Source organism: Chanodichthys erythropterus, chromosome 10, assembly GCF_024489055.1.
Source record: "Chanodichthys erythropterus isolate Z2021 chromosome 10, ASM2448905v1, whole genome shotgun sequence".
NCBI classification, from domain to species: domain Eukaryota; kingdom Metazoa; phylum Chordata; class Actinopteri; order Cypriniformes; family Xenocyprididae; genus Chanodichthys; species Chanodichthys erythropterus.
This window is the reverse complement of record NC_090230.1, coordinates 36,258,592-36,283,961: the sequence shown is the minus strand read 5'-3', so window position 1 is coordinate 36,283,961 and position 25,370 is coordinate 36,258,592. Positions and strand designations below refer to the sequence as shown.

The following is a 25,370-nucleotide window of genomic DNA, read 5'->3' as shown; positions in this document are numbered from 1 at the left end:
AAGTTTTAGAGCAACTGTATTTTCATGAGCATCATTAAAAACATGTTCTGTGAAATAAACTTGCTAAAAACCAGGCTTATTGCTAACTAAAACTGAAACTAAAACCTTAAAAAAATCATTATTTGAAATAAAATACATAAAAATAATAATTAAAAATATTAATTAAATACATAAAATTAAATAAATACTATTATAAGTAAAATAAAAATAAATAAATAAATAAAACAAACTTTTATTTCAGCTCGCTGCCTATTTAGTTTAGCTTGATGTACTAAAAACTAAAAATGAAATAAAAATAAATAAATTCTATTTATAGATATTTAAATGTCAAATAAAAAAATAAACAAAAAACACAAACTTTAACTGAAATCAAAATGAAAACTAATAAAAATGAATACAAATTATATATACATTTAAAAACGACACAAAATTACTAAAATTAAAATAAAAACAGAAAAATAAATATGAAAACTGTTTCAAAATATGAATAAAAACTATAACTAAAATTAAAATGAAAAATTGAAATTATAAAAATAAAACCTGGCTACAATTATTAATAAAAACTATAATAGCATCTCAGTGATACTAAAATAACACTGCTTAAATAAATGAATATACTAAAAGTGGCACACGGCATTGATTAAATCAAAGTACTCTTCACCAGTGTTTTAAGTGGTGGCATCTCTGCCGAAAATGTTCCCCACAGTACAGCTCCTTATCCACACAGAAGTGTCCTCGCTCCATGAGACTGAGATCACAGTCCCTGCAGGTGTAACACTCCACGTGTCTGTGGCGTCCTTCTCTGATCCTCACCGCCTGAGTTCTGCATCAGGAAACATGCATGTGTACTTGATCTTCATGCTTTTCAGACATGCATTGGCCACAAAAAGTATTTGGATACTTAATTATTTAATTATTTTTCAGAAACCATAACACCCCTTACCATAACAGCAAGTTTCAACACACTTCTAACACTCATGCAGGCTTTGCCCCTTTTTTGCGTGTGTTTTGGGCAGTAATTATTTACATGAGGGATACTGAGACATGTTCATACCCGAAAGAAAACTCAAAACTAGGGATGCACCAATTTAAAAATTTTGGCCGATACCGATAAATCTTTATATTTGAAAACCGACAACCGATATATTGGCTGATAAATCTAAATCCAAATTTTTATATAATTTTTGAGAGCCTGATTTCAAAAACAAAAGTTTCACCATTAAAAGCCATGTCCCAAACACATGATTATGATGTTCTCATTATAATTTTATTTAGCCTATATAAGAGACTTGTGCTGCACATGTTGTGCTAAACTGTATTTTCCTTTTTGAAGTGATTTCAATCATATTTCAAGCAATTTAAAACCATCATGGTGAACAGTGTGCATCTGAAGTGTCTCAGCTGGAAGAAAATAATCCATTATGGGCTTTAATATATAGGCCAAATGTTCTTTTTGTGCCGATAATTATAACATTAAAAATCAACATGTATCTGCCAGTACCAATATGGTGACCGATATATTGTGCATCCCTATTCAAAACTACAGTTGAGGGGTTTCAGTTAGTTCAGAAACAGTGACACTGATATAGAGAAGAACTCCCTTTGGAGTGACTTTGTGCTTTGTAACTTTGCAGGCCTTTTTCATGCTCAAACACCAACATTACACGCTAAAGAAAGTTGAAAATGTAAAAGGTCCTCTTACACAATGATGAAGCCACATCTCTCACAAGTGCGGAACCTTTGACTGTGCTGGATCGCTCCAGATGGCTGTGATGTTCCTGCACAAATCATGTGCATTTCTATTACATGAAGCGCTCTTTATGTTTTATTTGAGAGGTTTTAATGCAAGAATACTCACGTTCTAGTCCCTCCTGTAGTATTCTGAAAGTGTTGGACTGTCTGGGCCGCTGAGATTGAACTTGCATACTCTTGATTCTCCTGAGCTCTTCAGGGTCAACAGGACCGTAGCTCCATACTGGATAATTAAAGCTTACACTGAGACAAGAGTTTAAAGTGTGTTTGGGATGACATTCTGTTCTTCTATTAAAGGGTTAGTTCACCCAAAAATGAAAATGCTGTCATTTATTACTTACCTTCATGCAGTTCCACACCCGTAACACCTTCCTTAATCTTCAGAACACAAATTAAGATATTTTAGTTGAAATCTGATAGCTCTGTGAGGCCTCCATAGGGAGCAAGGACACTTCCTCTCTCAAGATCCATAAATGTAAGTTACTAAAAGCATATTTAAATCAGTTCATGTGAGTACAGTGGCTCAATATTAATATTATAAAAGCGACGAGAATATTTTTGGAGCGCCAAAAAAACATTATTTAGTGATGGCTGATTTCAAAACACTGCTTCAGGAAGATTCGGAGCACAAATGAATCAGTGTATCGAATCATGATTTGGATCGCGTGTCAAACTGCCAACGGCTGAAATCACGTGACTTTGGCGCTCCGAACAGCAGATTCGATACACTGATTTATTTGTGCACTGATGCTTCCTGAAGCAGTGTTTTGAAATCAACCATCACTAAATAAGTCGTTATTTTGGTTTTTTTTGGCGCTCCAAAAATATTCTCGTCGCTTTATAATATTAATATTGAACCACTGTACTCACATGAACTGATTTAAATATGTTTTTAGTACCTTTATGGATCTTGACAAAGGAAGTGACATTGCTCCCTATGCAGACCTCACGGAGCCATCGGATTTCAACTAAAATATCTTAATTTGTGTTCTGAAGATTAACGAAGGTCTTACGGGTGTGGAACGACACAAGGGTGAGTAATAAATGACAGAATTTTCATTTTTGGGTGAACTAACCCTTTAAGAATTTTGCCATATATAGAGTATGTACAGTAGCATACAAATGTTTGGGGTGAACAGAAATTAATACTTTTATTTTGTAAAGATTTCGGTTTCAAATTCAAATGCTATGTTTTGAACTTTGTATTCAACAAACTATTTTGAAAAAAATGGATTAAAAATATTTAACAGGTGCCTACATACAAGCATACTACTATTTGAAATCTTTGCTATTCCATAGTTTTTACCATTTAGAAAGAAATTGTATGTGAAACACTATAAATGAGATGCATCATGAAATCTCTTTGAATAGCTGGCAATGTCAATGTATTTAGTATTGGCAGACTGCTACACTCCTGCTGCAGAGCAAGTATGAACTTGCTACTGTTAAAGTAATGTTAGAGTTCACTTTCAAATTAAATTTTCCTGATAATTTACTCACCCCCATGTCATCCAAGATGTTCATGTCTTTCTTTCTTCAGTCGAAAAGAAATAAAGGTTTTTGATGAAAACATTCCAGGATTATTCTCCATATACTGGACTTCAATGGACACCAAACGGTTGCAGGTCAAAATTACAGTTTCAGTGCAGCTTCAAAGAGCTTTAAACGATCCCAGATGGGGAATACGGGTCTTATCTAAAAAAAAAATTAAAACTTTTATGTTTTAACCACAAATGCTCGTATTTGAACAAGTTTGAACTAAATTGTCATATACAATATGCTAGTGCAAGTATATAACAATTAGTTCAAACTTTGACCTGTGGAGGGCAGTAATACACTTAGCAGTGTCTACACTGCTGGAATTCAAATAGAGAAGAAGAAGAGAGCTAGTTCAAGATGAACATTTATTGTTAAAACTTATATATATATATATATATATATATATATATATATATATATATTTTTTTTTTTTTTTTTTAAATGAGCGATGGTTTCTCTAGATAAGATCCTTATTCCTCGTCTGGGATCGTGTAGAACACTTTGAAGCTGCAGTGAAACTGTAATTTTGACCTTCAACTGTTTGGTGCCCATTGAAGTCCACTATATGGAGAATAATCCTGGAATGTTTTCATCAAAAACCTTAATTTCTTTTCGACTGACGAAAGAAAGACATGAACATCTTGGATGACATGGGGGTGAGTAAATTATCAGGAAATTTTAATTTGAAAGTGAACTAATCCTTTAATAGATAGACACACTGATGTGAGCATGTAAGATCTGCTGCTGCTGCATAAATAGTGAAAGTGACATGTGAAGACCAAGTAACCCATACTCAGAATTTGTCCTCTGCATTTAACCCATTCAAGTTAGTGCACACACATTAGGAGTGAACACACAAACACTGCAAACTGTGGAGTGCCCCCAGACATACCTAAATCCCATAGCAAAACTAGGCAGGTGAAGCTGGGGAAGGTGGAGAGTTTCAGAGGAACTAGCTTACCGCAAACAATGAACCAGACTATTTAAATGTTAAGCAAGCTATCTCATTCGCTGCAGCCAATCAGCCTGCAGATTGCATGTAATGGCCCTGAAATAAAATCAGCCTGCGCCCTCTAGAGTTTCATGACTGAACTATATTTGCCATATGCACTAGTATTCCATTCCAAACATGATGGTATTACCTTTTCTTGGTGGTCTGTGATTTACATGTTGGAATCCAATCAGATGCAAGGTTGCATGTGGTGGAATCCTTCTGAAATGAATAAAGTGAAATATTATTGTTAACTTGAAAAATCTCATTACTTGAAATAAAATAAACATTAACTGAAATAAACTAAAATATAAAAAATAATTTTCATCTAGTTATCAATGCAACATTTCTCATTTTCATTTAGTTTAAGTTGAAGTAAAATAATTAAAACAAACTAAAAACTAAAATATATCAGCAAAAATATAAACTATAATAGTAATAGTATATCAATGATAGTAAAATAACACTGCCAATACAATATGAGATGTGGTATCTTTTTACTGGAACACAAGATGGCAGCAAAGCCTTCAACATTAGGTTTTGTCCATCTATTGGTATTAAACTAAATGTACAAACTTGAATTCAAGCCAAACATTGTTACAGTGTAAAATGAGTATTTTACGCTCCCACCTGATCATGTTGTTTCAGCTGGTTTCGACTGCAGTTTCTCTCCAGTGGGGATCTGAAGCTTTGAGAACTGTTGAACACATGGACAATGAGAAACATGTGTCATGTTGTTTAGAGACAGCATGGTTCTGCAGTAAATAAATAAAACAAACAAATACTAACCTCTTGGACTGGCCCTGTACTGACTCATGGGTCTGCTTTGGCCTGACTGATGGCTCCTGGGTTGAAGAAGAACAGCAGGAAGTTACAGAATACAGCATCGTTCTCACACTCTGAATGGGCCTTCAGTGTTGCAACATTTAACATTAACTTTATGTTCTCAAAGAGCTGGGAAGTTAACTGTGTGAATAACTAACCGAATAAACAGGGAGTCTTGGATCAGGGTGACCGCAGCGCTGCATGACAGCAGGTCTGGAAGATAATAAGAAACTGCTTATTCTTTGAGATGTTTGAGAGAAAAAGTTTCACAAATCAGTGTTTATTTGCTGTGAATTTGATGAAAACATAACTTTTTCAATACAAAAAAAAGAAAATAAATCATCATATATTATATGATATTATTTGTGTTCAGCAGAAGAAAGAAATTCATACAGGGTTGGAACAATTTGAGGGTGAGTAAATGAACTAAATGATGAACCTTTAAAGGGTTAGTTCACCCAAAAATGAAAATTATGTAATTTATTACTCTCCCTCATGCCATTCCACCCCCGTAAGACCTTCGTTCATCTTCGGAATGCAAATTAAGATATTTTTGATGAAATCTGATGGCTCCATAGGGAGCAATGACATTTCCTCTCTCCAGATCCATAAAGGTACTTAAAACATATTTAAATCAGTTCATGTGAGTACAGTGGTTCAATATTTATATTATAAAGCGACGAGAATATTTTTGGTGCGCCAAAAAAAAAAAAAATAGTGATGGCCGATTTCAATACATTGTTTCAGGAATCATCGGAGCATAATAAATTAGCGTGTCGAATCAGCTGTTCGGAGCGCCAAAGTCACGTGATTTCAGCAGTTTGGCGGTTTGACGCGCAATCCGAATCATGATTCGACACTCTGATTCATAACGCTCCGAAGCTTCCCGGAGCAGCGTTTTGAAATCGGCCATCACTAAATAAGTCGTTATTTAGTTTTTTTGGCGCACCAAAAATATTCTTGTCGCTTTATAATATTAATATTGAACCACTGTACTCACATGAACTGATTTAGATGTGTTTTTAGTATATTAATGAATCTTGAGAGAGGAAATGTCATTGATGGCTATGCAGGCCTCACTGAGCCAATGGATTTCAACAAAAATATCCGAATTTGTGTTCTGAAGATTAACTAATGATGGTGAGTAATAAATGACCTTATTTTCAGTTTTGGGTGAACTAACCATTTAATGCTGCCAAAGCAAAGTCAAATTATTTTGTGATTTTACCACCTTTCAATAAGAAGACAAAGCTGATGTTCATTTATCTTGATTTTGTTCTGAGCCTCCACATTCAACATTGCTCCGGTATCCTGACCATTAATCTCCAATATAACGTCCCCCGGCTGCAGCCCAGCGTCGCCTGCCCTGCTGCCTTCATGAACCTGACAAAACACATGATAAGTGCTCACAACTCATTTACAGACCATATAATTCAAAGGTATCAAGACCATCTTGTGCTTAACACTTTCCCAGCTCACCTTTGAGACGGTCAGATTCCTCTTGAAGTCTCTTCCTCCACAGATACGAAACCCCCATGGTGCTGGACCTGTCAAATTCACTCTAAATGTCATCTGTCTGCCACAAGCTTTGAATTTAAATGTCCTTCAAGAATAACAACATTGATTTGTTTACTCTGGCCTGTGCCGGTAAGACTAAAGAGGTCAGTCGTGTTTATGGTGTATTTTAAAGTTCTTCTGGAGCTCAGAGATATGGAGGCTCTGTGTGCTGTCAGCACCACCCATGAACATCTGTACATGATGTTCTCAGCTGATTGCACCTCCTGATAAATGGAATCAAGCTTACAAAAAGAAAAGTATTCTGAAATTAAACTGTAAATAAATATATTTGTAAATGAACCCATTTTGCATAAAAGCACACTTACTTCTTTTCAGTATAACCCCCACATGTTTGTAAATGGAAAGCATAAGTTGATAGAGATAAGAGTTAGACGCATTCCTGTCAACCAATTTTGTTGATCCTGGCACAACATTGCTTGTCAGAAAATTTAATCATAACCATATCCCTAAAATCAGAGGGAAATGATAGGTGAATATCACTGATGTAGAAGAACTTAACCCTGGTTGTAAGCGTAAACTTGACACAAACTGCAAACTGTCCTTCAAATCTGATTGGTTGATTGGAATGTTGATCGAGGAACATGTTGCACTTGGTGAAATCTAGGTCTGTGGAGCTTGCTGTATCTAAAAGAACATCAGCAGGCTACATTACTGTTATTATTTATTACGTTGTTATAGAGTTAAAGTGCAGTCACATTTACCAATGTTCAACACATATTCACAGGCAAAATCCCGTAATTTTAATAGAAATCTACGCGATCGGGATCAGCAAAAGATTCCCCTACGCAGATTTCACATAGACTTCCGTTAGTCCAGAATTCGCTGCACTGACCAACAGAAAGTTGCTTGATTTGAAAGCGGCTTTTGTGCGAGCTGTGCTTCAAACATCGTTTCACTTTTGATAATTATGTAACAGTCGGGGTGTACGCCCCCAATATTTGCATATCGTTAGCCTCATAGCATAATTGCCTAAGTCATTTTTGGCCAAATTGTGATATCTGTCTTTGAAATATGATCTGGGCAATTATGCTATGAGGCTAACGATATGCCAGCCCATGATTGAGGCATTACACAAGGGCAGCCAGTATTAACCTCTGGATCTGTGCACAGCTGAATCATCAGACTAGGTAAGCAAGCAAGGACAATAGTGAAAAATGGCAGATGGAGCAATAATAACTGACATGATCCATGATATCATGATATTTAGTGATATTTGTAAATTGTCTTTCTAAATGTTTCGTTAGCATGTTGCTAATGTATTGTTAAATGTGGTTAAAGTTACCATCGTTTCTTACTGTATTCACAGAGACAAGACTGTCGTTATTTTCATTTTTTAAACACTTGCAGTCTGTATAATTCATAAACACAACTTCATTCTTTATAAATCTTTCCAACAGTGTAATGTTAGCTTTAGCCATGAAGCACAGCCTCAAACTCATTCAGAATCAAATGTAAACATCCAAATAAATACCATACTTACGTGATTAGACACACTTTGTAAAGATCCATTTTGAGGGTTATATTAGCTGTGTGAACTTTGTTTATGCTGTTTAAGGCAAACACGAGCTCCGTGGGCGGGGAGCACGAGAATTTAAAGGAGCCGCAGCCTGAATCGGCGCATATTTAATGATGCCTCAAAATAGGCAGTTAAAAAAAGGAATAAAAAAAATCTATGGGCTATTTTGAGCTGAAACTTCACAGACATTCAGGGGGCACCTTAGACTTATATTACATCTTTTGAAAACATGTTCTACGGCACCTTTAAAGTACCGTCCCTCAGTATAAACTACAAAAACGGTGATGTCGTGCATGTGAATGCAAAGTTTTAGTGCATCGTTGTCGTGTAAATGTACCCTTAGTGCGTAAATCATATTTACACATTGGACGCTTTGTACTTGTTAGATACATGTTAAATACTGCAGTTTGGATGCTTCCATTGTAATTATACTAGCTGGGTTTACAAAAGTTTATAAAATTAACATAGTATCTTTACTTAGGGCATTCGGAAACAAAGCCTGCCTCTTTCCAACTGTAATCGCTTGTATATGTGATGATTATATTGCCCATGTGTTGAAGAAACAAACACTTGTTACAGACACACTCCAAAAAGCAAAGACATTTTAGCATTGTGAGCGGCACTGAGCGGAGTTCATTCAACATTAAAGACGTCCATTTAGTCCATAAAAACAATGGAAAAGTAGTGCAGTGGATGGAAAAACGCGTTGTTTTAATGGTAGTTCAACGGTTTTGTTTAGAAAGTTCTTTAGGGAAGTTGACTGTTTGACGGTGCCAAAAGACAATTTAGTTGTGCAAGGCAAAAATCTGGTGCTTTTGGTCTTGATTTCAATTACAAATGTGTGACCTGCTTGAAAAAAACTAAAAATCCCTGTCCTTTCTGAACGGTTAGACATTAAACTTTCAATAATGTTTGAATGAATACTGTTTGAATGTATAAATGAAAAAGTAAACACAAAGTCACAATGTTAAAAAAAATGTATTAAAAAAAAGAACAAAACAGCACATTAGAGAGGCTGCCATGAGGAGATGATTGCTGAGCAGCTAAACACTAAACAGACATGTTCTTCATGGTTCTACCAACATAAAGTTCTACGCACATCATCCCTTCACTTTTTCCTGTTTTTTTACAATCATAAATAAATCACTTCAAACTCTTACACTCTTTTCTCTCCTGGGACATCATGCATTACAGTAACAGAGCACAAATATTCAAAACCGTAACAGACTGTGAAGGAAAAATAAATAAATTAAAAAATGACTCAAGAACGCTATGTGTAACTTTCACTTCAAACTGAAATTGGAATAGTCAGGCCAGGAATCGAATACAACAGAGACAATCGTGCAATAATGCAAAAGCTCCTGAGGCGCAGCGGTGAGCCGAGGGTCTGGCTACACAGTTTTCCCACCAGCTCACGAATGACTTCATCAGTTCCGTTCTACAGTTGTCTGAGCAGGTTCAGGAAGGGGCCAGTCTAGGGCCGCACTGCATCTGCTGAGGTTCTGGGCTCTCGCCGTGAGCGCCGAGCAGCACGTGTGAAGTCGAGCAGACAGCTGCATCTCTTCAAGAGCGACTGCGGTCTTCGCTGCTGCCCACTAAAACCTTGCTGTAAAGTTTCTGCTGCTCCTCTTTGAAAACTTCTTTGACTTTCCCTCGTTTCAGACCACCATCCCTGAGAACATGCAAAGCACAAAAAGGTTTAAGCTTTATTCCATTTTGTCAGTGTGTGTTCTTTAAGTCCCAACTCATATTATATTTGTGTTCGGCACTCTTTAAAGAGGAACTCACCATAACAAGTCTGCCAGTCCTCCCTTTCTAGCGATGGCTGCTTTAACCCTATTGGCAAACTGCACAGCATCCTCCCCTTCCTGTAAAAAAGAGAATTAAAACTAACCTAAATATAGTGAAGGAGTGACCAAAACACTGGTCTGAAGAAATTAAAAATACACTACTGTTCAAAAGTTTGGAGTCTGAAAGATTTCTTAATGTTTTTAAATCTATTATTCTCCGCAAGGCTGCATTTATTTGATCAAAAATACAGTAAAAACATTAATATTGTGTAATATTTTTAAAATCCTATTTTCTATTTTAGTACATGTTTTCATATAAATGTCTTTAGTGTCACTTTTGATCAATTTAACACCTTAAAGGCATTTTTAGAATTGTTTTTTTGATATACACAAAAGTAAAGAGTCATAAAAAAGTCATTTTTTATTATAATTTTACATATCTTTCTGATTTGACATGCAGTTCCCCTACATGTGAGATCACATCTGGATCAAATTTTGTGGTGATAGCAAAAAGTAATCAAAAGTTACAGCATTTGAAACCAAGCTAGCCTTTTTGTTTAGCCCTTGACACCCCCTAATGGGCATGATCAATGCAATGCATTATGTTGACGTTTTGGATTATGTTTTAGATTATGTTGATGTTTTTGGATTTTAATCATGAGAATCTGCTGTAAATAATGATGTGCCATTTTCTACAATCAGAGCATGATTCATGAAGTAATAAATGAAAACGCCACATGAAATCTACATATCTGTTTTTAGTCAGCGCCTGTGGAGTTTCATGTGTCGTAACTCTTATGGTTGACGTAATGGATTATGTCGTTTTTGGACTCATTTTAATTGTGAGAATCTGCTGAAAAAACATTCATTGTAAAATTCAGACTCTAAGCTTCTAAATGAAACCTATTTTGTGTTGATCAAAGCAGTAGTTTTGATTATTAATTTTTTCTCAGCTAGGTAGTGCCCGAGGTACAAAGGGATGAATCAGCACTTGTTAAGAGTTGATCAAAATGGTTGGATGCATTAAAAAGCTGAGTTTCTAAACATTCTAAACATTTTTCAGGAGTAAAAAGTAAAAAGCTTTTTAAGAAACTTTTTACAGAATAAAAAGTTTCTTAAAATAAATAAATAAATTAGGGCTGGGCAAGTTAACGCGTTATCGCGTTAACGCATTAATTAATTAACGTCGACAATTAGTTTATCGCGCGTTAACGTACTTTTTATTTTGAAAGTCCTATGCTCACTGCATTTGAATACACATAGATAGACTACAACCGAATACAACACAAACCATGGGTCACAGGAGGGGTGGGATGTTTATCAGTAGGCTACTGGCTGCTTGGGATGAGCATCATCACGCATCTCAACCAATGAAAGCATTTGTTGTGTGCCTAAGAGCGCTACAGCGCGAAAAAGAAAATATCTGGTACGGACAGAAAAATGGAAAAAGGTACCCACTGCTTATCACTCAATAAAAGAATCACATTGCTAAGTGTTTTTGAACGTTTTGATTTCGTTTGGTTTAATAATTAACATTACCTTTGCGAGTCTGACTCTCACTGCGCTCGTGAATTAGCAGAACTTGACGGGGACATTCAAATGCTTAACAAACGCTTCATGTGACCAACAATTCTGTACATGTTTATTAAAGCATACTGTGTGGAGATACGCAAATGAGCCCAAAATATGACTGCAACACGTTTATATCTTAAACGGTTTCCTCTCATGTCATCTCAAGAAAACGCTTAATGCACTTAGACTGATATTAAAGATACCAAATTCTATTTACAAATAAAGCACATGCAGAAAAACGGATGACATCAAAATATAAACTTTCAGTATCACTTAAAATGTAAGCATTTTATAAATTTTCTTCATAACGGTTTTATAAAAGGTAGGGAAATGCTTAGTGTGGTTGTCATTTGTTAAAATAAATATAAAAATACAGTGTGTTCATGTCCGTCTGTCCGCTGAATTTGACCCATAATCTCTGATTCTCCTCATCTGTGATCATGGAAAAGGGGAATTACAATGACAAGTAGGCCTACTCAATATGCTCGTTTAAGCATCATTTAAATGTTTCCAACAAATAAATGGATCGACTTTTCTCAGTGTGTTAATTACATAGATTTATTTGGATATTCATACGATGATATTCATACGATGGCTGAAGCAGCAGTGAGCGTCCAGCGTGCGACACGGTAAACAGATCAACACTGTAAACGAAATTCTAAATTCTAAAAATAAATAAATAAAAAGATCATGCGATGCGATAAAATAGCTTCTATTCCCTGCAAACAATACCATTAAAAATGTTAACGTTCCACTTAATGGCAGAAACAAAACAAAAGGTAAGCAAGAATCCGTATTCATTTCAGTACGAGTAATAGAGGGCGATCCTGTCAAAATGGCGGCGCCGCCCCGGCATGCAATGAGGTGTGACGTCGGTTCGTATTCTCTATTTCACTTTTGTTCATACAGCAGTACTTTGAACGAATAAAATTACGCAATACACTACTTTTGATTTCATTATTGAATTTTGCGCATGCTGCGATTAATCGCGATTAATCAGAAAAATCATGCGATTAAACTGCGATTAAAATATTTAACCGTTGCCCAGCACTAAAATAAATATCTTACTGACTTCAAACTTTTGAATGTTAGTTTGTTTTTCATCTCCTTTGATGCTTCACCACTCACCATTCGGCTCATTGGTGGAAGGTACCAGACGCTGCACACGATTGCCCAACTGCTCATCATGTGCAGCAGGTAATTCACCATCCCAAACTTACTGCTGTTCCAGAAAGCATCACCGAAGCGAGGATCATACTGCCAAAACAATAGCCAGAGAAATTTAAAGCCATTTTATAACAATGAAGATGACGTATAATATAAATGGGAGGTTGCTCTTACCTTTATGGCCACAGGATAAACTGTGCAGCCGATCTCAAAGCTTCCCTTCTTGAACATCATGACTGAAGTGTTGTTAATACAAGTTCCTTCAGAAATGACCAAAAAAAGTGTATTTATTCCACATACATAATTCACTATTAAATGGTAATTTAAACAGGAGTTTTAACACTCACCTTCTGGGAATATGAGGATTGGAAGTTTGCTTTCATCTGCAACATGGTCACTTAATCTAAAAAAAAAAAAAAAAAAAGTTTGAATGTGTGACAAACAGAAAAAAATCAAATTGTAATTTCAAGAAAACACTGGGAGAGGTGGATACATGTGAAGTCAACGCAATGTTACCGTTTGGCCACTAGGTGTCGGTCCTTCACTTCAGACCTCTCAAACCAGATGTGAGGACAGGCCTTCACCATCGCCCTCTGAATGACGCCCATCAGACCACCATGGACCTGACCCACCTGATGCACACAGACGAGCAGCATTAATTGCTTATTTTACATTAAATATCAATACTGAACCAAAGTCATAAACACAAACATCACACTACCATAGCATAACATCCGTCACTGGCCAGAATGATGACGTCGATCGGTGAGGTGTGATTGGCCACACAGATTCCTCCATTTTTGGGTTTATTCTCACTTGAAGGGTAAAAAAGTGAAGTGAATGGTAAGAAATATGGAAAATAAAGCAAGATGTGTAGCTGTAGTCATAGAATAACTTGACAGCTCTAACAGTGTTTAATACTGAAATATGGAAGTGTTTGCGTGTCAATACCTGTCATGATAGGTAATGATGGCTGTGAGGGCTCTTACACAGATCCGGTAACACATTAAATGAACCTTGTCGCTGAGATAATTCTTCATTCTGCACATTAGAGCACAGAAAACATGTACCACATTTACATGCAACTAGAGACTTAATGGGTCTTTGAGAATGTTTAAATCAATTAGCCAATGTATGCATGTGTTTAACCATTAGAATTTGTTGGACTTCAGTAATAAGATCTAAATTATTATTATACAGGTCTCTCTCACATTCTGCTGTCAAATATTTCTGAATAATGATGCTGAACTGTATAATCGACTATTTTTCCCTTCAATTTGCTACATAGCAGAGGTATTTATTGTCACTACAATCTCACATAGTAAAATAACTTCAACTCAAATCAACAGCGCCCTGTAAAAATACATTTTCTGACTGAATTTTGATCGATTTTACACCACTGCTCAAATGTTTGGGGTCGGAACAATTTTTAAATGTTTTTGGAATAAGTTATGATCAAAAATACTGTAAATTATATAATTTTTTTAAATAGAAAACTGCTAATTTATTCCAATGATGGCAAAAAATATATAGTAAAAACAGTAATACTTTGAAATATTACAATCTAAAATAACTTTTCTATTTTAGTACATTTTAAAATGTAATTTATTTCTTTGATGTCAAAGCAGAATTTTCAGCATCATTACTCCAGTTTTTAGTGTCACATGATCCTTCAGAAAACATTCTAATTTGCTGAATTGCTGCTCAAGAAACATTTGTTTTTAATATAACAGTTTAAAATACTTCAGCTGCTTAATATTTTTGTGAAAACACTGACATCTTTTCAGGATTCTTTAAACAGGACAGCATTAATTTGAAATATAAATCTTTTGCAAAAAAAAAAAAAAAAAAAAAGTAGTGTATATCAATTTTTACAGTTTTCACTTAATCACAGCAAAATTGAGCCAAACTACAAAGTGTAGTTAATGTTTTTTTTTTTGTGCCTTTGTTGGCCAGAATATATCATGCATACATTTACTGATTTGGTAAATTGCTGTGCAATAGGATTAAATCAGGATTATATACAGTCAGCCAATCATCATCACAAAATAAACCCTTGTCCATTTCCTAACACTGTTGGAGTTTATTTTGCAACTGTAAATGATCCCTTACATATTGTCTAAACAAATACAATGATTAGATGCTGTAATAACCAAGTATTTAAATCCCAACACAACAGCCTCAGAGCTTCAGAAGTGTACTGAGACATACCTTCCATTTGGAAACAGGCCAACGATTGACGTCAGAACCACGAGAAGACCGACACCAGTGAAAGCAAGCGTGACCCTGTTAGGAGCAACACAGAAAATGTTAAGAAAAATCTAAGAAAGACATAGCTTAACAATCATTGCACAAACATTATGTCTGCATTAGATTAAACATATTGGTCTAGTGCAGATTACAAACAGCCTGAGGTGATTTGCATTTTTTTTTGGCATGCTTCTTTTGAATAAAAATATGTCCATTTAACCTTGAGCACTTAGCCTTGGGCACCTAAAAGCCTTAAAACTGCTGATGCCTTAAAAGTGCTGACAGTTTAAAATCAGCGAACCTTTACAGTCCCGTCTGTTTTAAAGTTTTGGAATCGGGCCACACAGAACTTCGACCATTTCTCACTTAGGCTCCATTTGTTTGCTAATAATTCTGTAAGCAAGAAACCAAAATGCGATAGCTTTTCAGAGCCAGTTCATCATACCTGATTGATTGAATAGACCCATTTGAAAACCACTACTCTGGCAATAACCATCCATATCCGTCCACAAAGCATTCATGCAGCATCCATCGATCTCACCTGAGTGGCAGTAGAAACCCATAGCGGATGAGCACGCCCACCCCCCAGAGCGCCGTGAGCCTGGTGCTGATGTGGTGGAAGTTGTAGTTGCTGCGGGTCAGCAGGTTCCAGGACTCCAGCTCCTCCGCTGTGAAGCGCTTGGTCACCTCGTCATCGACGATGCTCTCCACACCTCGCCGGCAGAAATAAAAGATGTCAGACATGTCAAACTCGGGCTCTGCACCGCCACGCCTCATTTCCTGGATCTCCTGTTCGAGGGACGCTGGCTCTTTAGCAATGATCCCTGTGGGAAAAAAAGAGCAGGGTTACGACAATGTCGAAGATATGACATTGGAGGGAACTCATGTGAATGATCTTTTTAGCGTTTCACCATTGCTGTAGGGTTTGTAAAGATGCTGATTCTTCTCTCTGGCTCCTCGTTCCATTCTTAAGGTCGCCCACTGAAAGAAGAATGGGAATTATTCAGACAAATGAGATAACATCGCACACTTTAATAGTTCAAAACAGTATCCTGCTGTGTCCACAGTAGTATCACAGGAACAAAGCCTGAAAATAGTGATAATTTTTACAAACTGTGGTATTTGTCCAAATTAAAGGGGCAAAATCATGTTATGGTGATGGTGGATGTAATTCCATAATGAAACGCATTACATGAGTCATAAAATGTTAATTGCATCACTTAATCGTCCTTTTGTTACTCCCTTTTAACATTTATTTTGTATCCCCAATGGCAGGCTGGTCAGAGACCCCAAGAGACCTCATACAGCTGTCATGAGGATGGGGAAACAAACAACATTCAAGCGATAAACAGCCTTTAGGGCGCCAGTTCCACAGAGATACAGCCACCGGGGAGGAGAGAACAACGGCTGATCCGTGTGTCCTTGTGGAGACCTGGAGTTCAGCCAAAGCCCCTGAAAACCTCATGAGTCCATACACCCCATCCACTGACAGTTCCACAGGCTTTTTTTTTTTTTTTTTTTTAAATAATGGATCAGCACAGAATTACCAGTCAGAATGAATCGTTCTGTTGAACCAGTTCTTCATGGTGATTCAGTCGGAATGTGTGTTTCCAGGAATCAGGATCTAAATGAAGTTCCGGGGGAAAAAAAAAAAGAAAGTCCCTGCTCACAAGGTAGTACTTTTTCAAAGTTCAGGAGCTTTCGGAGGTGGGACTTGGGCGCTGAACATGCTGATTGATTGACTTCACGCAGCATTTTATTTCAACCACTATTTTTAGTGGTTGCGGTGTGTGCAATAAGAGTTGTTTCCTATTCAAATCAACAATGGAGTTTAACAATACGACAAATGGACCGACGACGAGGTTCAGGCTTTATTAAGCTTATATTTGGTGGACGAAATGCAGGGGGAACTGGAAAGTCACGCACAGTCTTACGTCACTGGACCTTGTGTCCACCAAAGCATTTTTTCTAGCGGCTAGCATACTTTTCCAATTGTTTTCAATGGGCCATGTTTTTTTTTTTTTTTAAATGCCAGGAGCGTAAAGAGGCGTCTTTCACGCTCAAGCACTGAACACTCTGGTCGCCTCGAGTTGAAGAATGTTCAACTTTGAGTAAAAGACTGGGCTTATCACTGTCGCTTTTTAGCCAGCTGTCCAATCAGAGTGGATGAGGGGCGGGACAAATACAACACCAACCAACTGTCACAACATTCTTGCTGTACAACGACATCAACAAGCAGAGAACGGGACAAAATGGATGACATTTTTATTCTGAAACAAATTATCAGCGAAACCAGTTACAAGTAACAGTGGCTGCGTTTACACTTGGCATTAATATGTGATCACCGTGATCCGATCAAGGAGATCAGATCATTAGCCAATTAGGACACGGTGCATTTATATTTGATCACATTAAGTGGCCTCTGTATCTGGATAACTGATCGGATTTCTGTTTCCCGCAAAATATTTCAATTAGGCAGACGCTTCAAATGGCTTCATAGCGTAAAACAACTTTCACTTTAGCCTCTATCCAGTGCAAACAGCATGGAATTTTTGTGATTTATTCCACAAAAGTACAATTGATCACAAACAGAGAGTTTAGTCTACCAATTTAAGTTTCCCAACATTAATCTTGTACGGTGAAAAAAAAAAAATTCAATGCATTTCATGATTGAAAGAAGCGCGCAAGCATTTGTATTATTTGTGTGTAACGGCAGAATCCGAACACTTTGAATTAAAGAAATAAAAGAATGCACATCGCATTAATTAGAACTAAACAAGGGTAGGCTTTACGACACCAGATAAGAGTTAGACGATATAAATTAAACAATGTCCTATTGCTTTCACTCACTATAGTTACTTTACTTTCCGATGCAAACTCCAGTCTTTAATCAAATTATTGTTTTTTAAAAGAAAAAATACTTCCAGAGTTGAAAAATAACTGAGTTGATCATGTTAAACAAGTCACATCAAGCATGCAATATTGGTAATAAACTGAAACAATAAAAACATAGGCCTATGCGATAGCCTTGTTTAGATATTGTTGCACACTTAAAATGAAAAATGACACACAAGGTATCATGTAAGTCTAAATAAACTGTTTTAAAGACAGACGTTTATTGTAAATTTCAAAGAACTTTAATTTCCTGTCAAAACTGCATCTGTCCATTATTTTGTGACAGCCACGAAGAGAGACTGGGCGGGGATTTAAATGACGTCGCCCTCTGAATGTAGATACGATGGCTGGATCGCGTTTACATTACACTGAGATCCGACCACAATGCGTCCTCGACTACCTCCGAACCAGGACACGCTGATCGGATAACATTCCGATCACAAACGCGTTTACACTTGTCATTTCAATGCGTATGTGGACAACATCCAGATACAGGTTGCATGTATAAACGCAGCCAGTGTCACGGATAATCGGTATCACAGCAACAAAGCATCTCAACTGAAAAAATGCTGTGCTGCTGAAGCACTCAAGCGCAAATTGTTCCGGCTAATTTTGGTGGAAAATTGGCAGATTGAGATTGGCAGATCAGTTCAGATTGAAATGAACAGGCTAAAAGAACTGGCTTATCTTAAATCTGCCACATCACACTGAACTAAATACAGGGCATCTGCATAGTTTAAAAAAAATAAATAAAAAAAAAATAAAAATCAAATTTGAGATCTTTTATAAGACCTGCACAAATAAAGATTAATATTGTATGTCCATGCAGAAACTCAAAATAAATCATCTATCTCAGATTCTTTTACTTAATTAAACAAACATATATACATTTGCATTGAATTTGGTTTATGTACTTGTATAGAATTATATAAAAATAAGTTAGAAGTTGTTGCTGATACAAAAATAATGTGTTTAATGAAAGGAAATAAACAGATTATTGTGCCAATACTAGTAAAATACTGAATGTGTTAAAGGAAGTTCTCAGTCTTTGCTTCCTGTGACAGGGTGAGAAAAGAAGTGAGAAGCTACAAGCGTTTTCATTGAAATTAACTGTCAGATACAGTGTAATCAAAATCCCAATAAAAAAAATAAATAAATAAAAATTCCTGTTTTTCCACCCAAAGTTAAATGATAATTAAGACATTTTATAACCTTACATTTGATTCAACTGAATTTAAGACATTTTATCTGCGGCATCCTTTTCAATATCTGCCATATTTTGCCTTGTTTATCTATACCTGCACATGTATGTGCACATGTGCACTCAACATTTGATGTTGCAGCATCTGAATTTCCCCTTAGGGATCATTAAAGTGGATTAGCCAAGCAAGGACAGCAGCTGAGCACTGAGTGTGGAAAGATGTCCATGCGCTGTGTAAAAGTAAACAGTGACTCTCTCGTGTTCGCTGATGATGCTGTGACTCAGGGAGTTGCAGAAGAGACGGTCGGGATGAGGAAAGAGTGAACAGTCACGCTGCTTGTCAAACCAAATTTTGCTCCCCTGTTCAGGGTCACAGGACAGCAGAGTAAGTGGAAGTTAGTCACTGGAAAACAGCCATCTGGATATTCTTAGGGAGTCTGGAGATGGCCCGAAATAGTGACTACATCAGTCCAGATGGATGAGAGAGAGTGGAACCGAAGGAAAGGTCACAAAGCTCCCACTGCCATGCATTTAGCAAACAAACTGTTGCAAAAATTAGGAATATTTAGGCACCTAATGATTAGATTTTAATTGCGAAAATCACAATGTGATTCTTGATACAGCTCAATTTTTCAAATTAAAGTGTAAGGCAAATCTTTTGCATTAAAACATGCATTAGGCCTTGTGATTTGGTTCATGTTATCAAAAATATGTGATACCTTTCATACTTGCTGTCAGTTCCAAAATGAGAATCCTTAAGCTTTAAGAACAGGCCACTGTTTCTCCATTTCTGAATGGAAACATGCAATAGGACTTGGGTTATTTCTATAGCAGTATACTAACATACTACTTTCCATTTCTACAGGATATGGTATGCATACTATGAACAATATTCTGTATGCACATAACACATGGATGACATACTAAATTGCCTAAATGTGCATTATTCCAATTAAGAATTAGGAATTACTTAAAGGCACAATATGTAGTTTTTCACCATTAGAGATTGCCTATTCAAAACAAAGGCTATGATGACGCCAAGACTGACTGCGGATTCATGGGAGATGTCATCTTTACCTCACAGCCTGTGGAAAAGAATCCGATGGGACCTGGGCAGAAATCGTGTTCAAGGATTAGATTATTAACATTACTGCAGTATGAAGCAGAGCAGGGCCGAGTGCTGCGGGAGCTGAACAAGGCCGCTGGAGCGATTGATAATGAGAAACGAGCGTGACACACAGCTTGACAGCAGCAGAACTTTCATTATGCCTCACTTCCGCTTCTTCCGGTCAAGTGTATGTGGGGTAAAGCAGCGCTGTTTTATCATATTAGATATATTTGAGTGTGTTTTAAATGATGTTATAACGTTACTCTGCGTGTTCGCTCGGCGGCTGCTGAGACACTTGTTGCGCACTGCAGTAAACTAGATCGATTTTAGAATATCATATTAATAAAGGCTGGATGGCTTGTGTTGCTAAACGACATGTTTCATTTTAAAATATATTCTATGATGGAGAAAATGCTGTATTACTGTTACTAAAAATAAAGCTGCATCTGATTATGCTATGTTAGCCACTTGACAAAACAGTGTTTTTTCTGAGGCATGGTAAAACCCTGTACTCACGGAAAATCAAGGAAACGAGAGATTTAAACAATAAGACTAAATGTGTTGAGCTATATAACAATGATTATTTTTCGGTCTATAAATGTATCCAAACAGTTGTTCGCTTGTCTAATAAAACATATATTATATTAAAGTGTCTTTGGTATTTCAATGGTTTCTACAAAATAAAACCGGAAATCGATGGTAACGCGGGTACTGGTTAAAATTTAAGATTTAAACATTCTTGGATACATGTGGCATAATTCAAGTACACGAGTCAAAACAATATATAACACTGTTCTAGTGGTTTTTGGATTTTAATCCAAAAATCTTACATATTGTGCCTCTAAATTAATTCATAAGTGAACACGTATTGATGCAAAATCACCTGAAAAAGCTCAGAATCCATCTATGAATAATTTTTTTCCTCAACAAAACTTACTACATTCAAAAGTTTGGGGTCAGTTAGATATTTTAATGTTTTTGAAAGTCTCTTATATTCACCAATGCTACATTTATTTGTTCAAAAATACAGCAAAAAAGTAATTGTCTTAAATATTATTACGACAACTTTTCTATTTTAATATATGTCCTAATTTATTGCTGTGATGGTGAAGCTGATTTTTCAGAAGGCATTAATTCATTCTTCAGTGTCACATGATCTTTCAGAAATCATTGTAATATTCCTTATTATTTAAAATTGTTTTATTATGCTCAATTAATGAATATATATATTATATATACAGAAGTCGACCGAAAGTGGATTTTACCAATTTGGATAAATAGGTTGGGCCGTACTTGTCGATAACAGATTAATCAATCGATAGTTTTTAAAATGGATAATGGATAAAGAACAAACATAACATTCCAAGTAAAACAATACTTAACTGAAATTTCCAAAATGAAATAAATATATAAATATGAATATATTAAAGTGAAGTTCTACAGAACAAATTCTGCAGAAAATAATTTGAAAATTAAAATATTACAGGTCAAATGTGTTTAGTTATAACCTAGAAACATGTACGTAAATTTCTTAGGTAACTCTTTGCAAGTCCCATTTGTTACTGTGTAATGACAGTGCACCCTTTTCAACCGTCCAGCAACGGACACAACCGGAAAAACTACCGGTATGGATTTTTGTCAATAACCGATTGTTCCATCAATCACCTATCGGTGCCGATTAATCGATAAAACCAATGAATAAGTCGACCTCTAATTATATAAATTCTTTACTGTTACTTAACCCTTGTGCGGTCTTCGTTTGGGAAGTACACTCAGGGTCTTCGGGGTCTCCACAGACCCCAGGCAACAAAATGCAATTTTGTAACAAAATACTTGTTTTTTTAAAAAACATTTAATTTTACTCTGTTTATTAATGTTTTTACTCCATGTTTGTACAGTTTTTGGAGGATTTATCATATTTTTTAAATTTATATAAATAAATTAAAAAATATTTTTTTAAAATAGGTTTTTATACAAAAACAGCTTTTTATGTAAAATTCACTTTATAAAAGACCCACATTTCTAAATTTCATTCATGGGGATAACATGGATAATTTGACATGGTTTAGTGTAAGATTTTTGCCCATCTTTTGGAAAATGCAGTTTTAAAAGTAAAAAAACTATCATTTTTACCAGTAGATGGCTGCAGAGCTCCACTATATGCTATGTGCTATCTGACTGACTGAAAGACATCTTTTCATAAGTTTTTTTTGTTGGATTCATATCTAAATATTATGAAATCACAATTATAACAATAAAGGGTACTTTTTGTCAAAGTTTAGTATTTTTTGTAATGAAAAAAAATAGTTTTTCAATATTGTTACATTATGATGAGACTCCACTGTGAAAATGGACAAAATTCATCCTCAAAATCAACATTTTGGAAAAATAAATTTTTTTCAGTACAAAAAATGCTAAACTTTGACAAAAAGTATTTTTTATTGTTATAATTGTGATTTCATAACATTTAGATATGAATCCAACAAAAAAAACTTATGAAAAGATGTCTTTCAGTCAGTCAGATAGCACATAGCAAATAGTGGAGCTCTGCAGCCGTCTACTGGTAAAAGTGATTTTTTTTTACTTTTAAAACGGCATTTTCCAAAAGATGGGCAAAAATCTCACACTAAACCATGTCAAATTATCCATGTTATCCCCATGAATGAAAGTTAGAAATGTGGGTCTTTTATAAAGTGAATTTTACATAAAAAGCTGTTTTTATAAAAATATTAATTCATTTATTTATTTATATAAATTTAAAAGATACGAGAAATCCTCCAAAAACTGCACAAATATGAAGTAAAAACATTAATAAACAGAGTAAAATTACATTTCTTTTTTAAAAAGCAGTTATTTTATAACAAAATTACATTTTATTGCCTGGGGTCTGTGGAGACCCCGAAGACCCTGAGTGTGACCCTTTTCTTTACACTAACATAAAAACAAGATATCACTCCGATTTTTTTTTTTCTTTGTAGATCTAGAAAGTGTTAACAACGGTACAAAGTTTCATGTCATTTGGACAAAGAGAATATTTTTTTTATTTGAGCAAACGTCGTTTGGGGTCTGTGCAGACCCCAAAGACCCTATAAGGGTTAAAAGGCAAATTTAATGCATTCTTGCTGAGAATTCATTTCTTTCAAGAGGGGGAAAAAAAAACATACTGAACCCAAACTTTTGAATGGTAGTGTACCTGATCCATCAATGTGGGATTCACAACAGTGACCTTATATGTTTTTAATCTTCTATTTTCATGAAAATTCAAGCAAAGAGCTACACGCTGATGATCTGAAGCAAAACAAGTTCTCTCTCATGTGGCTAAAAAGACGTTTTCTAAATTGGGCACTTGGGGCATTCACAACCTCACCATGAAGTTCACACATTTACAAAACAACTTTGAACTGCAACAACAATGCACGCCATCTATAAAGTTTTGCAGATGAAAGAATATGTGACAGCACAGGTTAAAATGAGGCAAAGTCAAATGACAGCAAGACCCTCCAGACTTACTAATTCAGTCAATCGTGAATGTATGTTCCATTTTTAGCCTCTGGCATCCTCAGTGAAGGGACAGAGTGCTGAATACTGAACTAAGAAGTAAAACGCAGAGCAAAAGACTCCCTGAATGACCTTCCAACTTATTTTATGAGATGTTTACACTACAAACAGACCTGGTTTAACTTTTCACTGATACTCTTGTTCAATAATTTAATCATGAGATAAGCATTATAAATTGACTGACTCACCTCAAAAAGCTTGATCAGCGACTTCATATACAGTCTGCGGATCCCGAAGGACACGCCAAGGATTGCGGGTACGATGATAAAGACCAGAAGAAGGGTGAACCACACCGTGAAGGAAATGCCCAGGAGCATACAAATCAGGCTGTCGAAGGGGAAGAGGTAGGACTCCATCTTGACCAAATGATGCAGGGAAGGAATGATTTAAAAGTGACGGGATTACCTAAACACAGACTGCTGGACTGCTCTATAGTGCCTCAATTTCTGAAGCCTACGCTGAAACACGGCCTTCATGGGCATACAGGGGAAAATGATCATTTTACATCCATATCCATCCATTTAACACCTTAGGGTGCTAAAGACATGTCTGTGGGACATGTCAGGGTTAAGAAAACCCTGAATGAGACTAAAGTGTCGGAAATATAAATAAATGTGCATAAATATTCAATCTTTCCTCCTTTCACAGTCTCTTGGGATGAATATTTCTGCATCAATGACCTATTTGAAATGGTCTCACATCATCTTCCACTGCCATTTCTGGCATATCTAGAAAAAAAAAGAGGGAAAATGTTTATGAAGAAGAGTTAAAATAAGCTCATATTCGGACTTGTGTAAGAAATAAAATGATATAGGCATTTTCCTCCTTTTAGATTAATCATCTAAAGCAGAATTATATTCTGAGTAATGAAATGTACTGATAGACACGATTAAACGACTGTAATGAGTATTTAATAGATTGTAATGGACAATTCAACAGCAATCCAAAAGATAAATATCTATATTAGAACACCTAAAGCATATTCTTCATCTTTATATCTGAAATAAATGTTAATTAAATCTTAAATGAATCATAAATAGATTAAAACTGCAGTTGTAGTAAACATTGTTTGTATGCAGATGTATGTGACTGGATGCTAAAGCGCTTATCGACAGCTTTCCTTTTAATCACGTAATTAAACTCCCACACGTCTTTAAATGTATGAAACCCGCTGTTTATACTGACCTTTTCCATGAAGATAGCGTTTAAATGCTGATTTGTCCTCTCAATAAAATTCTAATTTGATATTTTAGCAACGTGAGACGCTGCTGTTGTTGTTATTATGCAACAAGTTTAAGAGCATCAGCAGTGGCGCGATGCTCGGCTTCCGCAACTTCCGCTTCCGGTGGGCTCGGCTGCTTCGACATTGGCTGAGGATGTTTGCCCCTCCTACCGCTGATCTCCGAGCAGTTGTTCTATGTGCGGTCGTGTTTCGGGAACTGGATAGTTGCGGGGATAGCTGATTCCAGACCAGCGGCGTCCACATTAATAATATTTTGTTAGAAATATTATTTTGTTTAAAATACTGTTCTTAGATTGTTTATATTAAAGTGTTATGCAAAAATATTTAATTAAAAAAATTAACAGTTCACTTTTCGTATTACATTTGTCTTGTAAACTTACCATAA

The 25,370-nt window shown here is 35.9% G+C and overlaps 2 protein-coding genes across 5 annotated transcripts; both read right to left on the bottom strand.

Annotated features, from left to right (window-relative positions):
• Window positions 1-587: 587 nt before the first annotated feature.
• On the bottom strand, window positions 588-6,679 carry LOC137028289 (PDZ and LIM domain protein 2-like). Its single transcript, XM_067397064.1, has 8 exons — window positions 6,587-6,679; window positions 6,336-6,490; window positions 5,072-5,191; window positions 4,913-4,979; window positions 4,434-4,504; window positions 1,859-1,995; window positions 1,703-1,778; window positions 588-823 (listed from the first exon to the last, which is right to left on the bottom strand). The coding sequence occupies exons 1-8, from the start codon at window positions 6,677-6,679 to the stop codon at window positions 658-660; spliced, it is 885 nt and encodes a 294-aa protein (XP_067253165.1). The 3' UTR covers window positions 588-657.
• A 2,287-nt stretch (window positions 6,680-8,966) lies between these two features.
• On the bottom strand, window positions 8,967-25,067 carry gpat4 (glycerol-3-phosphate acyltransferase 4). Of its 4 annotated transcripts, XM_067397571.1 has the most exons (14): window positions 23,931-24,067; window positions 19,796-19,866; window positions 16,528-16,604; window positions 15,892-15,961; window positions 15,522-15,804; window positions 14,942-15,016; window positions 13,682-13,771; window positions 13,452-13,545; window positions 13,247-13,362; window positions 13,078-13,133; window positions 12,905-12,990; window positions 12,692-12,820; window positions 9,990-10,069; window positions 8,967-9,873 (listed from the first exon to the last, which is right to left on the bottom strand). In XM_067397571.1, the coding sequence occupies exons 4-14, from the start codon at window positions 15,944-15,946 to the stop codon at window positions 9,765-9,767; spliced, it is 1,173 nt and encodes a 390-aa protein (XP_067253672.1). In that variant the 5' UTR covers window positions 15,947-15,961; window positions 16,528-16,604; window positions 19,796-19,866; window positions 23,931-24,067; the 3' UTR covers window positions 8,967-9,764. The 4 variants fall into 4 exon arrangements, with proteins under 4 accessions (XP_067253672.1, XP_067253671.1, XP_067253674.1 ...); XM_067397570.1 differs by lacking the exons at window positions 16,528-16,604; window positions 19,796-19,866 and adding an exon at window positions 24,928-25,067 and having other exon boundaries at window positions 23,931-24,470; XM_067397573.1 differs by lacking the exon at window positions 16,528-16,604.
• Window positions 25,068-25,370: the final 303 nt, after the last annotated feature.

What these genes read in the sequence shown, in the direction of transcription:
- gpat4 (XM_067397570.1), bottom strand. Translation starts at nt 24,098, where the DNA reads ATGGAGTCCTACCTCTTCCCCTTCGACAGCCTGATTTGTATGCTCCTG. An exon ending in ATCATTACCTATCATGACAG is followed by an intron (nt 13,546 to 13,681) that starts GTATTGACACGC and finishes TTACCCTTCAAG; the next exon opens with TGAGAATAAACCCAAAAATG. An exon ending in TTCCACCAATGAGCCGAATG is followed by an intron (nt 10,070 to 12,691) that starts GTGAGTGGTGAA and finishes TCTTTTTTACAG; the next exon opens with GAAGGGGAGGATGCTGTGCA.
- LOC137028289 (XM_067397064.1), bottom strand. Translation starts at nt 6,679, where the DNA reads ATGACATTTAGAGTGAATTTGACAGGTCCAGCACCATGGGGGTTTCGT. An exon ending in GTACAGGGCCAGTCCAAGAG is followed by an intron (nt 4,980 to 5,071) that starts GTTAGTATTTGT and finishes TGTGTTCAACAG; the next exon opens with TTCTCAAAGCTTCAGATCCC. An exon ending in ACTACAGGAGGGACTAGAAC is followed by an intron (nt 1,779 to 1,858) that starts GTGAGTATTCTT and finishes TGATTTGTGCAG; the next exon opens with GAACATCACAGCCATCTGGA.